At 38.6% G+C, this 17,159-nt stretch overlaps 1 protein-coding gene across 1 annotated transcript in view; it reads right to left on the bottom strand.

Annotated features, from left to right (window-relative positions):
• The window catches only part of gfod2 (glucose-fructose oxidoreductase domain containing 2), a 52,383-nt gene extending 36,072 nt beyond the window's left edge, over window positions 1–16,311 (bottom strand). Inside the window, exons 1-2 of the mRNA XM_072547444.1 lie at window positions 16,077–16,311; window positions 1,644–1,977 (exon numbers count right to left, since the gene is read on the bottom strand). Coding sequence (XP_072403545.1) covers window positions 1,644–1,896 — 253 coding nt within the window. The 5' untranslated portion in view covers window positions 1,897–1,977; window positions 16,077–16,311. The remainder of the gene's footprint in view (window positions 1–1,643; window positions 1,978–16,076) is intronic.
• Window positions 16,312–17,159: the final 848 nt, after the last annotated feature.

Here is a 17,159-nt window from a genome sequence, read left to right on the forward strand (position 1 = left end):
TGCATAACTCAAACAATACAAATAATGTAAATTTTCATAAGTAGAATAATCACATTAAAACAACAACTTCCTCTATTTATCTAATGTTAATTTGTATGCAAATTAGAATGCAATACAATATGAAAAAGCCATTCCTATGTATAAGTAAATATTCACAGGTCATATCTTTAAAATTAATATTAATACACCACTATAGGATCTCGTTCATAAATACAAGAGTTCGTAAATTGGACATTCGTATATCAGAAACTACCTGGATTAATGGTGGGACAGCTCTTAAAAAGAAAAGAGAGAAAATAGCTGTTTCTCTCTTTCCCTTTGCCCAACTTTCATTTCTCAAAATCAGTCATTCATACTGGAGATAGTTGCATAGGTATTGATAGCTCTCTGGTATCTCATCTAGGTGGCAATTTATCATAATGTTGTCAATGACATGCACCAGAAGCTGAACATTCAGAAAATCTTTTGGAGCAAAGGTTCCTCCCATAGATAGCCTGGAATCATTTATTTCTAGTCAGAAATTCATATAAAATCAATTGAAGCCATCAGGAGGCAGGTATATTCTTTTAATCAGTGAAAGATCAGGCTTCCTAAGATCCCTTTATGCAGGGAAACTGAACAATGCGAGGAAACTCATGCCTTTCAACATATCTTAGTCTGTTGCATACAAACTGTAATTTCAAATGGATGAGCAGTCCTCATCTTACAGAAGTTTTCAATTTGGGTTTCCACTGGTTCAGACAGTTGATTGCCTACATGTATGATTCAACATTTGACTAAAAGATATAAATATTATCCATTTACCAGATTCAGTGTCAATGTTCTACAGTTATTCTTTACCAGTTGGTCAGTTCACTAGATTCTGGTGTCTTTACAAGTGTTGCTTTCCACACAAAAACTTTACTGCTTGACTTTCTTTGCTGCCTTCACTGTGAAAATACTGACATTACTTCCTAGCAGAATAATTGAAAAACCTTGCAATGACTGTGTCCAAATGGGCATTTTACTGTTAAGTAAAATTTACACCAAAATCAAAAAGCGGATTAGAAACATACATAAACATTTAAACAAAACACTTACTTGGCCCGGTGCAGTTGCATTTATCAGTGAATAACAAAACCCTATGAATCTTACAGCATATGGTTGCATATGTAATGCCACTGTGAATAATAAAGTTAATGCTCATCATAAATATCATCACACCTTTAATGTATCAGAATCATCTGAAACATCCATTGGAATTAACAGTATAATAGAACTCAAACCAATGCCATAAAAATGGCAGGTGGAATTTAGCTTTTATGCAAGGTTGTTAAGATGTGCAGACCATACATGCTCCCTTGGAGTTTGGATAAAGAACAAATTTGTTTACCAAGATACACTCACCAGCAACACTGCTAGAATGTGGTACAAGAAATATCCACTTTCTGCCAATTTCTAAACAGAAAAGGTGAATCAATGGGGAGCTTTTGTTCAAAATACCATTTAACCATTTCAATTCACTAGTTAAATGAAACCCATACATTGCAATTAGTATACACAAAATTCTCAATATTCAGAAACTTTAAAAAAAAATTATCTTTGCATTATACATAACATGATCTTGCTTAAAGTAAAGTAACCAAAATAAAGAAATACAGTACCTAATGCTTTCGCAGCAATCTGGCAAGTGAGGGGGGGAGGAATATTGATGCAAATAAGATCCACATCCTGATGGAGCAAAACATCATCAGTCCGACTCGTGTAGAATGAAATGTTCATTTCCTCAGCCAGCAGCTTGGCCTCTTCCTCTGTTCTTCCCCAGAGTGCCTCGATGGTGAAACCTTCAGCACGCAACAGTGGCACCAAAACCCGTGCAGTCGTACCTGTCCCAAACACACCAACCCCTGGGAGCATTTTCCACTCTATCGGAAAAAAGGTTTCATAAGGAATTGCAAGCCAATATCCTCTCCAGATTTACAGAAAGCTTCAGTTCTGCTGTAAAATAAAAAACAAACAAGTCAGTCAGTGACATGCACCAGAAGCTGAACATCCAGAAAATCTTTAGGGGCAAAGGTTCTAAGATTCTAAGATGCAGAAATCACTTCCCAAGTCTCTTGACTTAAATTAGATCACATATGAACAAGAAAAACATTTAAGTGATAGGTCATTAAACACTGATCATCTAAATTTAGTACAAAAGTCATTTTTAAAAATATACACGTTACTGACATTCACACTCAGACATTTGCACAAATGTTCATATGTGCAACAGCACCTCCACTTAACCATAGGAATTACTTTAAAAGTGTCATATTGAAAATTATTCTCAGTTTGGTGCATCAGTTCATTTTCTGACTTAAGGTTTTCCCTCATTACCAACTGTTGGTTTTGAACATGCTGTGTGCCTTAAACACATTAAAGCTGGTAAGGACTCGTGGTAGCTGGAATCTTTATTGATTAAAGGTGAAAATGATTTTGGAATGAATAGTTCACATAACATTTTGCACAGACAGCATTGTGATTAGTACTACAGTGTAAATAAATTGAGTGATTAAAAAGGTTTAAAACTACCTTCATGGGGTACTGGGATTCTGAACGATGAGGTTTAATCCAGTTTTCTGTAAAGCAGTGCAGTGCAATGTGTTAATCGCACCATGAAACAAGACCACATTGAAGATTATCTAGAACAGGGCTTCTGAAAAGGAAGTTGGGACCACAGGTAGAATTGCAAGCTTAAAGTCTGGGATCACATGTTTTCTGGCAGAAATGATCACCCTATAACTCAGTCCCCTCCCCTGCTCTCAGGTTTTGTCCTCCTGCTGTCCAAGGTCTTCTCTTGTAACTTGTCAAAAAAAAGGTCAGTTATCTATAACTCTGAACTTTGGTTACACAAGATGAGAAGCAATGCGTCAATTTGCAAAAAATTGATCTCATGCATTATGTCAGCCAACTCAGGCCAAGAAAGAGACCAAGATGTTTGCCTGCCAAATTGAACAGGACTAATAAAGAAGGGTAAAAATAAAATCAGTTTACTGCTGCAGAGTACCACTGGTGAAGGAATAAAATTTATAATTAATATTGAAATACAGACTTAAATATGGGTTTTAAAAAAGTTACCTTCAAACTGTTAAAAACATATCAGTTACCGATTTAAATGGCAACAGGTGTGTTTAGTAAATACAAATGCAGACAAAGTAAGGCCAGCACTGAAAAATACATTCTGCAGATACTGATGATCCTGGAATGCACAGGTAATTCTTTGCCAATTCAACAAGCTTAGGAAAACATTGTACATTTATATTCCATCACTCCCATGGATTTCTTTCCAATAGTGAGTTTTGAGAAGATTTGTAGCTCTGGTTGAGGTTTTGGATGTAGGTTTGCTCGCTGAGCTGGAAGGTTCATTTCCAGACATTTCGTTACCCTACTAGGTAACATCTTCAGTGGGCCTCAGATGAAGCAATGCTGAAAATTCCTGCTTTCTATTTATATGTTTGGGTTTCTTTGGGTTGGTGATGTCATTTCCTAGGGTGAAGTCACGTCCTGTTCCTTTTCTCGGTGGTGGTAGATGAGGTCTAACTCAGTGTGGTAGATCCCATCTACCACCCTGTGAGAAAAGGAACAGGAACTAACTTCACCACAGGAAATAACATCACCAACCCAAAGAAATTCAAACATATAAATAGAAAGCAGGAATTTTCAGCATTGCTTCGCCTGAGGCCCACTGAAGATGTTACCTAGTAGGGTAACGAAACATCTGGAAATGAACCTTCTAGCTCGGTGAGCAATCCTACATCCATTTCTTTCCAATATTTGACAAGGATAGCTGATGTAATTTCAAGCTCATTTTCCATTGCATTCTCCTCTTCTTTCCAGTGTAATATTCACTTAAAAGCTTCATCATAGCATTCTTTTCAGTTTCATACATTGCTTTTGGTGACAAACGTATACGTTGATCGAGTTCAGCTATACAATCTAAGGTTCTTTATTCTTCCCATCACTGTAACTTCGAGAAGCTTTGATTTAGCAGCGATTTGGATAGCAGACAAAATAAATCACATGTGTTTATATGTGGATCTAACAAAGAAGGAAATGCACAGGTCTGACACAGGATCATTTGGTTTCATGCAACACTTCAGAGTGTGTCAGACAGCAGCCTGGAAATCAACAATTTTTCGACTGTTGGAAGGAGTTTCAATTTGGAGTAGAGTTTGAGAAGACTGTTGCAAATTATATAAAGTATTTGAAATTTAAACTGAATGTACAGTATTCATTGCAGCTGTGGTGCATTTTAAAATGGAAAGCAATGATAAGATGATGTCCTCAATTAGTTGCGATTTCACATTGCAAGTGAACATTTCAGGCATCTGATTGCTCTGTTACCAAGCTGACTAAAACTAAAGCTCTTGCAGCTCACCTTTGCTCATTGAGTCTTTTGAAAATGTCATGTATTGAATTCCACTGAGTGTTGTTCATCTGATTTTGTGTATGTTTTCTTTCAAGTGCTTTTGTCAACACAATGCTGTGCTAGAACTATGTGACTAACTTGCTTGTAGCTGCAATGGTACAATTCACACGGTGAATAAAGATCATTGTTTTTTGACTTGCTGTAAAGCATGGAAAACAACTGCAATATATCACAAGGAGATCTGTCAATGTGTTAGTATAATGTTGCTTGCATCATCATGTATAGACACCAAGATGTGGTCTGTAAAGTCCCATTTTCTCACTACCATATTCAATATTTCAGCCAGGTTTTCTGCTGCATGTTGCTCTGCCATAATTTCAGTTTCTAGAACTGCAGATTAAAGCTCCAAATTCTCAACATAATAGCAAGTAACAGTCATGTAGCTTTCTGTACTTAATGCTTTCCAGCAATCGGTGGGGAAAGCTACAGTAACGGCATATTCCAAATTTTCCCGCAAAGGTGTCACAGTGTTCTCATCACATATCACTAGACGTCTGTCTCACAGGCACATTGCATTCATGTTCTACAAAATTCATCAACGCATGAAACCTGCATCCTCAGTGACACATAACCAGCATATCCGTGGTGATTTATGCACATTACACGTTGAACTTTTTTTTTTATCATAAAAACGCTTTCGGTTTCACTGCACTTATAGCTTTTTTTTCATTACTATTTGAAATTTAAACACTTCAGAACTGCACTGGTGCTGTTCATATACCCCAACATTGAACTCAACAGGTTACATTTAGTGGTGTTTTCCTCCATTTTTGCAAAACTATTCCAGGCTCCTTTTTGATCTATCTTCAGAATATGGGTGAACTCAAGCAATGGTAAGATGATGTCCTCAATTAGTTGCGATTTCACAAAGCGAGTGAACATTTAAGGCATCTGATTGTTCTGTTACCAAGCTGACTAAAACTAAAGCTCTTGTAGCTCACCTTTGCTCATTGAGTCTTTCGAAAATGTCACATATTGAATTCCAATGAGTGTCGTTCATCTGATGTTGTGTATGTTTTCTTTCAAGTGCTTTTGTCAATACAGTGCTGTGCTAGAACTATGTGACTAACTTGCATGTAGCTGCAATGATACAATTCACATGGTGAAGAAAGATCACCGTTTTTTGACTTGCTGTAAAGGAATCCTTTATCTGAAAAACTCAGGACCAGCTGTTTCTCAGATAAAAGATATTTTTGATTTTCGGATAGATCCAAAATATGTATAGGTCCATCCAGGTCTAAATGGGAGGGAAAAAGAAACTTTGCTCGTTTCCAACAGACTCAAATGAGTTGAAGAGCAAATTTTTATCTTTGCCAAAAAGGTCACAAACACATGTAGGCATGCTGAGTTCAGGCCTTTGGAAAACAGTTTTACTATTAGATCTGTTCAGACGAAGTGAAATCATTTTCCAAAGGACCCAAGCTCAGATTTCTAAAGGACTGTTTGGGTCCAATCGGGTTTGCTTTCGAGAGGCCCCTCAATTTGTTTTTTGGATGTATGGATAGGAATACTTGACCAGCATTATTTGTTTTATTTAATGTAACAAAATTATTTACCCAATCTGTTTTAAATATTAACATATTAATGGCAAAACCAATGATAATTGATTAAGCAGTTACTATTCTGGGTGGAATGGTGACTGAGTGGTTAGCACTGCTGACTAATAGCGCCAGAGACACTTTTTGATTCCACCCTTGGGTGACTGCGTGGAGTTTGCACTTTTCCCCACATTGGTGTGGGTTTCCTCTGGGTGTCCCAGTTTCCTCCCACAGTCCAAAGATGCGCAGGTCATGTGGATTAGCCATGAGAATTTCAGGGTTACAAGGATAGGATAAGGGGGTGGGTCTGTGAGGATTGGTTTAAAAAAAAACAACACCAGGTTATAGCCCAACAGGTTTATTTGGAAGCACTAGCTTTCGGAGCGCTGCTCCTTCATCAGGTGGTTGTGGAGAATAAGATTGTAAGACACACTGTAAACGTTTGCTATAAATTCTGTGATGTAACTGAAATTATATATTGAAAAAGACCTGGATTGTTTGTTAAGTCTCTCATTTTTTGGAATGACGATGTTGGTTTCAGTTCTTATACTTGAAAAAAAAAGTTTTGTGATTTACATAAAGTTAACTTGAGAATGTAACTTAACAATTGGTGTCATGTCGGCCCAGATAAGGTATTGAAGGTGTTAGCTGTCTGTGTCACAATGTAAAGAACGGATTTTACAGGAGTAATGGGGTGGGGTTTAAATCTGTGAGAGAGAGAGAAAGAGAGAGAGAGAGAAAGAGAGAGAGAGAAAGAGAGAGAGAGAAAGAGAGAGAGAGAAAGAGAGAGAGAGAAAGAGAGAGAGAGAAAGAGAGAGAGAGAAAGAGACAGAGAGAAAGAGACAGAGAGAAAAAGAGAGAGAGAAAAAGAGAGAGAGAAAAAGAGAGAGAGAAAAAGAGAGAGAGAAAAAGAGAGAGAGAAAAAGAGAGAGAGAAAAAGAGAGAGAGAAAAAGAGAGAGAGAAAAAGAGAGAGAGAAAAAGAGAGAGAAAGAGAGAGAGAAAGAGAAAAAGAGAGAGAGAAAGAGAGAGAGAGAGAAAAGAGAGAGAGAAAGAGAGAGAGAAAGAGAGAGAGAAAGAGAGAGAGAGAGAGAGAAAGAGAGAGAGAGAGAGAAAGAGAGAGAGAGAGAAAGAGAGAGAGAAAGAAAGAGAGAAAGAAAGAAAGAAAGAGAGAGAGAGAAAGAAAGAGAGAGAGAAAGAAAGAAAGAAAGAGAGAAAGAAAGAAAGAAAGAAAGAGAGAGAGAGAGAAAGAGAGAGAGAGAAAGAAAGAGAGAGAGAAAGAAAGAGAGAGAGAAAAAGAGAGAGAGAAAAAGAAAGAGAGAGAGAGAGAAAGAAAGAGAGAGAGAGGAAGAAAGAGAGAGAGAAAAAGAGAGAGAGAAAAAGAAAGAGAGAGAGAGAGAAAGAAAGAGAGAGAGAGAAAGAAAGAGAGAGAGAGAAAGAAAGAAAGAGAGAGAGAGAGAGACACACACACACACTCCAAGGCGGACTGTGTGACAGGCAACAACGAAAAGTGGAAGAGTAGAAACGGATAGCCAAGTTCGGTACCCATGGGGATGGCCTCAACTGGGACCTTGGGTTCATGCCACACTACAGGTGACCCCATTGCACTACACACACACACACACACACACACACACACACACACATATACGTTTGTGTGGTGAATTTGTACTTGCAGAATTACATTGTATTTTGCTCAAAAACTGCATGAATTCATGTAAGATTCTGTAAATCTGTTTTTTAGATTAGAATCAGTCTGACCATTGTGGCACAGACAGCTTAACAGGGAGTTAACACCATCAATATCGCATCTGGGCTGACATGACACCAATTGTTAAAGTTCACTTGAGAATAACTTTTTAAAAAAGTTTTGTGATTTACAAGTGAAAGAACTGAAACCAACATGGTCATTCTAAAAGATGAGAGACTTAAACAATCAAGGTATTTTTCAATATATAATTTCAGTTACATCACACTGCAAAACATTTGCTATAAATTCTGTGTCTTACAAACTTATTCTCCACAACCACTTGATGAAGAATCTGCGCTCCGAAAGCTAGTGCTTCCAAATAAACCTGCTGGACTATAACCTGGTGTTGTGTGATTTTTAACTTTGTACACCCCAGTTCAACACCGGAGTCTCCAAATCGTGAGGATTGGTGTGGATTCGATGGGCTGAATAGCCTGGTTCCACACTGTAGGGATTTAATGATTCTGTTTTACATCCCTAATTAAAATCATTACTTTGGAGAATAATGTGCAAGTGAAAGAAGAGTTATGCAAGGAAGATTTAGTGCAGGGCAGGGTACATAATGACAGTGTTGGAGTCAACTCAAAACCACAGCAGGCTGGGTATACCTTAGCCTAAATGTTAATAAAAATCACAATGCAGATTTCAGTGGTGAAGACATGAGTGGAGTGAATGGTGTCATGTGGATTGAAGCAGATGCAGATAGTTCTTTGATATAAGCAAATTGCGCAGCCGCAATTCGCACTAACGTTGCTGAGGAAATCAGGAATGATATTTTCATGAATGCTGACCTTTCTGTTTGCAATAGCACGATTCCAGCTATGATCGTTTTGCACGCTTCATTCTGTGCATGCGCTGAAGTCTCCACACTTTTCTGTGCATATGCCGATGTCAGCTCCAGTCTTCATGGTGTTCTGTAATGCAACGATGTCAGCTGCCAACCACCTGATGAAGGAGCAGCGCTCTGAAAGCTAGTGCTTCCAATTAAATCTGTTGGACTATAATCTGGTGTTGTGTGAGTTTTAGCTGCCAATAGAGCAGCTTTCTGAGAAACATACTATACAGAGAGCAGCTTTCTGAGAGAAATACATTGAGCAGCTTCCTGTGAAAGGTACACTATTCCCAGACTATTCCTTTTTTTGAAAAGGTGGAGGGGCATAGTGACAAGAATGTTAGTAAGACGTGTCCTGGTGATGCAATTGCAAGTGGTGAACACAAAAGAAAGGCTCTAACACTGAAGAGAAGCTAGATATTATAAAGCGCTTTGAGCATAAGGACAAAATATGTGATATAGTTCACTTAACAGGAATAAGGGAGTCTACCTTACGCACCATGATGACCCTGCATTAACAACAATTTTTTTTAAACGCACTGTGTTAAATTGACTTTTGTTTCATTGATAAATATGATTTATACCTTCATTCAGGCTGTGCTATACTTTGTTTACTGTGTTAAATTGACTTTTGTTTCATTGATAAATATGATTTATACCTTCATTCAGGCTGTGCTATACTTTGTTTTAGACTTTTAGGTGATTTCTGAGAAATTGTGAGTTGTATTTTTTGCTGGTCTCCCCCTAACCCTACTTTTCCCATAGGTGTCATTATTTCTATTAAGTGATTTTCTATTAAGAGACATTTTGCTGGAACACAACTACGGCATTATAGAACTACCGGTAGCTTTCCTGAAGAGTAGGCTGTGGGGTATGGTCTAGGTCAGGGTAAAAACTACAAGTGATTCCAGTATGCAACAAGTGACTGGTGTGTTCAAATCAAATCAGGGCAAGCATTATTACTGAATTCAGATATAGCAAATCAGAGACCAAAGTAGTCTTACTGATGTAAATAAAATAATATATCAACGTTTGAAAATAACCTGGCACTTTCAGCTGATCTAGTCTACATGTGAAACACGATAACCTCAGGATAAATATACAAGCACAAAGAACTATATTAGTATTGCCTTTCATGCTAAACAGCAACAGCAACTTCCAAATGTGTGACAATTACTATCTAGAGAGGAAGAGAGGGAAAAACACATGAGAACATTACCAGCTGCAAATTCCCCTCAAGCCACTCATCATGCTTACTTAGAAATACATTGCTGTCACTGGTCAAAATCCTAGAACTCCCACTCTAAAGACAGAGTGGATCAACCTATGCCAAGATGGTTACCAGCAATTCACTCACCTTCTCCAGGGCAATAAATGCCGGTCCAACAAGTGATGCCCAGCCCATGAAAGAACAGGATTAAAAAAAAAGGTTGAAAAGACGGAGTTCCACATCAGATTGAATAAGAGAAAGGGTGGTATCAGGAAACTAAGTCCATAAGATCAGAAAGTACTGGAGCACAATTAAGCCAAACAGCCAATCAAGTTTGCTCTGCCATTCGATCATGGTGAATATGTTTCTCAACCTCATTTTCTTGCCTTCTCCATGTAACCTCTGATCCCCTTACTATGCAAGAACCTATCTATCTTTGTCTTGAATACACTCAATGACTTGAGTTCCACAGATTCAGCACCCTCTGGCTGAAGACATTCTTCATCTCAATTCTAAAGCGTCGTATCTTCACTGAGACTGTGCCATCTGGTCCTAGTGCAGGCATCACTTCCACGTCCACTCTATCCAGGCCTCTTAGTACTGTGAAGGTGTCACCTGCAAACTTAGCAACTACACTTTCAGTTCCTTCATCCAAATCGTTAAAGTATGTGAGTAGCTGTAGTTCCAATACTGACCTTGCAGAATTCAATTAGTCACCAGCTGCCATCCTGAAAAAGACTCTTCACCCCTACTGTCTTCTGCCAGTCAGCGAATCCTCCATCCATGCTGGTACCTTGCACATAACAGCATGGGCTCTTGTCTTATTTAGCAGCCTCTTGTCATAGGCCTTCTAGGATCACAGTCAGAGAAATTCTTGAAGTAAAATAGTTTGGTTTTCATCTTGCCAATATTAATCTATCAAGTTGCTGGACAAACGGCACAACTGTCTTAAAGTTCAGTGATGTTTCAGAGATAAAGAGGATAAAATTAATCTTTTATTGTTCATTAAATTTTCTGGATAGTCACTGTTATCTTTCCTATAAAGATGGAAATATATATCCTTCAATTTGAACTACTCCTTTATTATAAGTGCAAGAAGATTTTAATTCATCTATTTATCTATAGCTGATCTTGAGACTATAGATCATTTTTACAATTTTATGGAATAATGGCTAATTTTAGTTAGAAACTGATGTTGGAGTTGCTAACATCAGAGGAGGTGTTATAATTTCCTTAGAAACCTGAACAGTGAGCAAGACGGGTATACACAAAGCTCAAGAAATTTTCCTGCAGGAATGTGCCTTGTCAATGCTAATGCTATAGCAAGTCAAAGCACTTGCTATGTTCCTACTTCAAATAAAGAAAATATGAACACAGCCACTTGTGCAGTTTTTTATATGGAGAATTACATTTCAAATACAACACAAGAATCTACACAATTGAAAATTAGATTTCTTAGCAAGTGAATGAGATTCTGCAGATCTATTCAGTTGTGGATTATAAAAGCTGTGACAATTTGATCTTCAACCAAAGGTATCTGTAAATCCAAGACAAGTTAAATTTGAAAGTTTGTTTAATCACTACTGATACTTAAAGCACACAACTTTAAAAATGTTCCAAGGTGCATCATAGGAACATTATCAAACAAAATTGAACAATTGAATAATGGAGACAGATCAAAGCTCAGTCAAAGGTGGATTTTGAGGAATGTCTTAAGGGGAAGAAATAGGTAACTGGCATAAGGAGTGAATTTTACAGACTAGGGCTCAGACAGCTAAAGACACAGCCACCAGTAGTGGAGTAACTAAAATAGGGTACATAGAATTAGAAGGGTGCACAAACTTTGAAGAGTTGTTGAATATAAGGAAGTTAGAGAATTAGGCTATGCAAAGCATGTAGGTTTTTGAAAGCTAGGATGAAAAAAAAAGAACTAATACTAGTCAACAAACAAAACTGATGCAATACAAGACAGGAGTTAGCTACTTAATGGCTCAGAACTATTTCACCACTCAATATCATCACTAACCTGCAACCTACTCCCATATATTCAGAGCCTTAATTAACAAAAATACCAACTTTGCAATAACAGCCAACATTCAAATTGCCTTCCTAATTACTTGGTATACCAGCAGACTAATATTACATAGCTGAGTGCAACCAGAAACCTCTCTACAGCAGCATTTTGCAGTCTATTTTGCTTTGCTACTCCCTTAACCAAAAGTATTTAACTGCACATTTTCCCAACATTTTACACCAATGTTTGCCCACACATTTGTAGTATTGATATCTCTTTGCAGAAACCTTTTTATGTACTTCACACAACTTGTATTTCCATTTATCTTTACATCAGAGTCATTAATATTAATTGCAAACAGGTGCAGTCCCAATACTGATGTCTGTGTTACCCAACTAGTGGTTTCCCAGCTTGAAGATGTCTCATTTATTTTGACTGTAATATTAGCCAATCTCCTATCCACCCTAATATATCACTCTGATACCATAGGTTCTGCTACCAAAAGATGCTGGTAAATGATCTAGATCTTGGTGTGCAGGGCACAATTTCTAAAGTTTGCTGATGACAAAACTATGACAAGTGCATGGTAGCACTTCAAAATGATGCTGACACATTGATAGAGTATGTATTTGAATGGTTAATGCACAGAAGTATTAGGTAATGCAAGGTGGTGCAAATTACAAGAAGATAAAATATAGGGTACGCAGGTGCAGAGAAACCTGCATGTCTATGTGTGCAAGTTATTAAAGGTAGCATGACAGATAGAGAGCTGTTACTATCGCATAAAATATTCTAGGCTTCTTAACGGAGGACATAATGCACAATAGCAGCGAAGATGTGATGAACATACACAAGACACTGGACAGACCTCAGTTGGAATACTGTGTAGAGTTTTGGGCATCACACTATGGGAAGGATGTAAATACATTGGAGAAGCACAGAATAGGTGTGAGAATGATCCTGTGATTGAGACACTTCAGTTACAAGGAAAGATTGGAGAATTTCGAACTGTTTTCCTTGGAGAGAAGACTAAGGAGATTTGATAGTTTTCAAAATTATGAAGGGGGCTGGACAGAGCTGATAGGAAGAAAGTTTTCTAACTTTTAAACAGTCAGAATCAGAGGGTACAGTTTTAAAATGTTTTGCAAAAGCAGGAAATGGGAGGTGAGAAAACCTCTCACAATTTGAATGCACTGCCTCAAGGTAAGGTGGAGGCAGATTCAAATGAGGTATTCAAGATGGCATTATTATTATGGATGATTATTTAAATAGAAACAATTTGGAGGGTTACAAAAGCAGTGTTTAGAACCAGACTGAAATGCTCAGAAAGCAAATACATACAATGAGCTTGATGGCCTCCTTCTGCACTGTACCAACTTTCTGATTCTCTTGTAGTAACCATCAAATGCCTTTGCAAAACCAATAGATTATATCTAGTGGCTCTTCTTTAACCACCCTACCTTATATATCATTAATAGTATTTTCATAAATTTGTTACATAGGATTTTTCTTGAATAAAAGAATGGTGGTTCCACTTAATTATATTAGGATATTCTAAACATTATGGTGCTACCTCCTTAATAGCAGATTCCAGTAATTTCCCATTGACAAATGTTAAGCTAACTGACCTTTAGTTTGCTGCTATTTGTCCCCCGCCTTTCTTGAAAATGAATATTTTACTGGTTTTTTAAATCCACTGAGATCATTTTAAAACACGAGAAACTTTGGAAACTCTGTAGTCAATGTATCCTCTACCGCTGCAGCCACATTTTTAGGACCCTACTACACAGGGCATTCGGCCCAGGAGCTTGTCAACATTTAGTCATGTTATTTTTCCCAGTACTTTTTCCTCTAGTGTGTGATTATTTAAAGTTTAAATCTACATTTTATCAACTGATTTCTGGAACTGGACGTGATCAGGAATGAAAAAGCAGGTACATAATATAGATGTAGGTTTGCTCACTGAGCTGGAAGGTTTGTTTGCAGATGTTTTCTGACCATACTAGGTAACATCATCAGTGAGCCTCCGGATGAAGCACTGGTGGTATGGCCCACTTTCTATTTATGTGTTTAGATCTCCTTGGGTCATTGATGTCATTTCCTGTAATGATGTCATTTCCTGCAGCGATGCCATTCCCTGTTCTTTTTCTTGGGGGCAGTAAATGGAATCAACGTCAATGTATTTGTTGACAGAGTTCTGGTTGGAATGCCATGCTTCTAGGAATTCTCGTGCATGTCTCTGTTTGGCTTGTCCTAGGTTGGATGTGTTGTCCCAGTCGAAGTGATGAACATCAACCAGCCACAAAAACACATGACCCACTCTCACTAGCATCCTTACATACGAATGAGGAAGGACACCACTTCGACTGAGACAACACATCCACCCTAGGACAAGCCAAGCAGAGACACGCACGAAAATTCCTAGAAGCATGGCAGTCCAACAGAAACTCTATCAACAAACACATCGACTTGGACCCGATTTACCACCCCTCGAGAAAGAGAACAGGAAATGACATCACCATTCCAAAGAAACCCAAACATATAAGCAAAAAGCAGGAATCATCAGCAGTGCTTTGTCTGGAGGCTCACCGAAGATGTTACCAAGTGTGGTGACAAAACATCTGAAAATGAACCTTCCAGCTCAGCGAGCAAACCTAAATCCAAAATAAACTCCAATACCAACACTGAGCAAAGGAACAGACATTTAAAGATTTCATCACTGCCCCCATTCTAAAGACCAAATCACTTTTAAAAATCTCCTTCAAAATTTGCACATTGAATCAGCTTACAAGGGTTTAATACACAGAATTCTAACAACCTTATGCACTCAGTGGTTTATCCTGTTTAATTCCTTTTACCATAGAAAGGTTAATAATATATCCAACTTCTACTCACTAACATCAAAATCTTATAATTAAACAAAAATGGATTTTTAAACAGTTGAACCTACGTCAGAAAACCTTATTGGTGTGTTTCTTTCTTAAATGGATCTCTTACAGAACTCTTTCTCAATTCAGCTTTGTATCTCACTTCCCTGAAGGAAGAGACTTAGATTGGTAACAGAAAAGAACCAGAGCAAATTCCAGCTGTTTTCAAAAGTGGTCAGTCATTCTTCATCTGGAATAGCCTAGAATACTTAACCACTGAGCATCACAACTGATCTCATTCTCACCATATATTCAATGCAATCTTCAGCAGACAGCAAAAATGAGGAGCAGGAATTGTGGCTGAGTGTTCCCCCAGCCCCTCCAAAAAAAATCCAAGGAGACTGAAACCAAAAATAGCAATATGGCTAAGATGAATTAACTCAGCACATTATCAATGCTTTATTGCACCATATTTAGTGCAATAAATAGATAATACGAACACAAACAAATTAGTGATGGGACTTGAGAGAATGGAAAACTAAATTATTTCATTAGCCATTGACACTTAAGAAAATAATGTTAAGGTCTAACAACACTTGACTTTCACATCCAGCATTACCTAAATTCACTGACTAATGCAATTCAACACCACCATAAGATAAAAATGCCACTGAATTGCAAGCTGTCGCTCGCACAAGCAGTTCATTTTGTATCTGACATAACATTTATAACAGCGCATCTACAATGTTCCACAACCCAGAGACAACTAATATAATATACATATACACTAGAGGATAAATTTAGACAGCTACCTGTCTACAATGGTTAGCTGTACTGAGAACCCCTTATGATCGATATGTTTTTTTAATAATAGTACAAAGCCACTCTTCCTACAGATCGCACAAGCTAGACTGATCGAGTTTGTAATTCTTTCCCAAACACATTAATGTTAAAAGTTCCTGCTAGTCACACTAACAGTGTTACCAGACCATTCAAGAGAAATCCACTGAACGTGTTAGCGAGTGAAGTGAAAACTCCTATCTCCTTAAATAAAGATACAATGATAATGCAGCCGCCGGTATCGGGGTTGAAGTTATTCTTCATCCTCCAACTCCACAGCCCGAGTGCTACCTTTATAAAGGTGTTGTTATCAGTGAAGTGATCATGAACACAAGCCCCGGACTCCATGTGCCCCACATTACCGCAGTTCCCGGCCCAGAAGTACAGCCCTGGGCTCGCAGTCCCGATCGCCGGGACACAGGACAGAGGGCTGCGGCAAAAAGGTTTGCTTGGGGCCAAGTCGGCCGTTCACGCGTTTCCATCACCGCGGCAACGGCAGGGCCTTGACTACACCCAGATGCCGAACAATCCCAACCACCCAAATACCGAGCAGAGCACTTCCAATTCCAATCGTTACCATCAGCAGGAGGTGAATCACAGCGATCGTAGCGCTGCCTCAGGCTCATTGCCTGGTCAAGGCTCCGCCCTCATTTCGGTCAAATGGCGACGGGCCCGACAGGCACCAAGGGATCCGTCTGAGGTGACTGAGCCTCAACTCGCTGCAACCGCCGCCATGAGGAAACCGCTGTCCGCGAGCTCCAGCAACACAGTACTGACCCCGCGCGCCGTTCAACCTCCTAGGCTGACGGTATTGTGCAGGCGTGCCGGATCCGCCCACTATGTGACGTCACAGACGACCAACGCCGGGTTTTCATCATAATACGCATGTGTGTTCTCCAATGCTGCTCAGCTACTGACGTCAGAGCAACACTCCTCTCTTATTAATGCTATTTGCATCATAGAGTCCGCCCACTGTTAATATAGCTTAGTGACCACGCCCCCGCTTGCGTTTATTAGCATATCACTACCAACCTGCATTGGCCTGATTGGTGAATATATTGAAATATTTCTTTTGTTTTGAGCGTGGATCTTTTCTCATTTATTTTCGTTTTGTCGCCGTATCCCATTCAAATGTAATCTAAACATTGCAAACAATCAAAACCTATTTTAAAAAGTCATGTTTCTCTCAAAAACGTAGGAAAAGGTTGGGTAAATTGCCTGGTGGTCATTGAAATGTAAATGTTGTGCAACACCAGATAGTTAGCATGCCAATAAACTTGCGACAGCGCCATTATTTTGGATCAAGGTATTGAGCAACTAATGAAAAGCAGAATGAGGATAATGGAATTACCTTCATGAATTTTCTGCTCGAAGGCAGCGCCACGACCTACACTAGAGTAAGGAGACAAGTCCCAAATCTTCCTTTTGCATCTTAAGAGCCCCCAAACCTGAGAAAAATCTGAAAATGCTCAGAAGGCTAGACATTTGTGAAGAGAGAAAGAATTAAGTCTCCAAGTTTCAATGACCTTTCATCAGCCCTGGGAAAATTTAAGAGATATATGTTTTGAGCATAGGATGGTTAGGACAATCGCATTAGGGGAAAACAGGACCGATTCGATGACAATGGAGTCAGTCTAACGGGCCCAAAAGAAATAATGAT

This window comes from Chiloscyllium punctatum, chromosome 26 (genome assembly GCF_047496795.1).
Source record: "Chiloscyllium punctatum isolate Juve2018m chromosome 26, sChiPun1.3, whole genome shotgun sequence".
In the NCBI taxonomy this organism is placed as follows: domain Eukaryota; kingdom Metazoa; phylum Chordata; class Chondrichthyes; order Orectolobiformes; family Hemiscylliidae; genus Chiloscyllium; species Chiloscyllium punctatum.